The sequence below is a fragment of the Chiloscyllium plagiosum genome, unplaced genomic scaffold (assembly GCF_004010195.1).
Source record: "Chiloscyllium plagiosum isolate BGI_BamShark_2017 unplaced genomic scaffold, ASM401019v2 scaf_15008, whole genome shotgun sequence".
In the NCBI taxonomy this organism is placed as follows: Eukaryota; Metazoa; Chordata; class Chondrichthyes; order Orectolobiformes; family Hemiscylliidae; genus Chiloscyllium; species Chiloscyllium plagiosum.
In genome coordinates, this window is record NW_025206697.1 from 1 (window position 1) to 1600 (window position 1600).

The 1600-nt window shown below is 61.6% G+C and overlaps 1 protein-coding gene across 1 annotated transcript; it reads right to left on the reverse strand.

Annotated features, from left to right (window-relative positions):
* Positions 1-44: 44 nt before the first annotated feature.
* LOC122546533 (zinc finger protein 664-like) lies at positions 45-524 on the reverse strand (the record flags this gene model as incomplete). Its single annotated transcript, XM_043685224.1, has 1 exon — positions 45-524. A coding segment is annotated over exon 1 (480 nt), but the record flags the coding sequence as incomplete, so codon positions are not given.
* Between the last annotated feature and the right edge of the window lie 1076 nt (positions 525-1600).

The following is a 1600-nucleotide window of genomic DNA, read 5'->3' on the forward strand; positions in this document are numbered from 1 at the left end:
CAGGCGAAGGGCCGCTCCCCGGTGTGGACCCGCCGGTGCCTTGCCAGGTTCCCCGCCAGGGTGAAGGCCTTGCCGCACTCGGGGCAGGAGAAGGGCCGCTCGCCGGTGTGCACCCGCCGGTGGGTCAGCAGGTCTGACGACTGGGTGAAGGCCTTGCCGCACTCGGGGCAGGCGAAGGGCCTCTCGCCCGTGTGCACCCGCCGGTGCCTCAGCAGCTCCGCCGAGCTCTTGAAACTGTCCCCGCACTCGGCGCACTTGAAAGGCCGCTCGCCCGTGTGGATGAGGCGGTGGGTGCGTAGCGGGGACGAGTGGGTGAAGGCCTTGCCGCACTCGGGGCAGCCGAAGGGCCGCTCTCCGGTGTGGACCCGCCGGTGGGTCAGTAGGTGGGAGGACTGGGTGAAGCCCTTGCCACAGGCGGAGCAGGTGAACGGCCGCTCCCCGGTGTGACCGCGCCGGTGAGCCTCCAGCTGGTAGGGGTAGTCGAAGCCCTTCCCGCAGTCGCCACACTTCCACGGTTTCTCCATGGGGCCTTCAGGACCGGGCCAGTCACCGCCTCAACCACAAACCGGGCCAGCGACACCGTCTCCCGGCGAACGCTCGCTCAGTCCACGTCACGGAGAGGGGAAGCCCTCATCCGCAGTCAACTCTGTCGAGCGCTCTCACTTGGGTACGCTCGCTCAGTCCCGTCTACCCTTCCACAGGCGCTCATTTCTCTCAACGGGCAAGGGTGGGCAGGCGTGGGCGAATCCACTCGATGGCCAGTCAGAGTCTGAGGTGGGCGTCTGCTTTGAGATGTCTCTCCTCAAGTGTCTCTCCTCATCGAAAGCCCTGGGAAAGGAGTCGACAGAAAAACAAAGCACAGGATGGAAACTCAGAATGGACAACAGCAGACATTTTGTTCTGAGTTCCTGTCGACCAGACGCCTCCCCCACCAATCCCCCACCCCTAGTCTGTTGTGCCGAAAGCAGAGTCCCGAGTCCCACTCTCCGTTCCGTCACACTCACCCAGACTCGCCTCTCCACAACCCACCCCCCCACCACGTCCCCCCTTTCTCCTGCTAACTCTGGCTCGGTGGGAGGAAATGGGTTCAGCTGGTCCACTCTGGCAGAACCCTTCTTTGTTGTAGCAGGGAGCAAGAGCAGAATCCCCGTAGTGTGGAAGCAGGCCATTCGGCCTAACCAGTGTACACCAATCCTCCGAGCAGCATCCCAGACCTAACTGCCTAGCCCTATAACCCTGCACTTCCCTGGGCTAACCCACCCAGCCTGCACAGCCCTGGGCACTATGGGTAATTGAGCATGGCCAATCCACCCTAACCTGCACATCCCTGGGCACCATGGGTAATTTAACATGGCCAATCCACCTAACCTAAACATATCTGGACCGGGGGGAGGGGTTGAGGAAACTGGAGCACCCGGTGGAAACCCTCACAGACACAAGGGGGAAAAATGTCCAAACTCCACACAGACAGTCGCTTCAAGGGTGGAATTGAACCCGGCTCCGTGGTGCTGTGAGGCAGAGGTAATAACCACAGAGTCACCAACTCGGAGGTACAAAGGCCGTTTTGGGTCCATCAATTGCATTATGCACACGAAGCAAG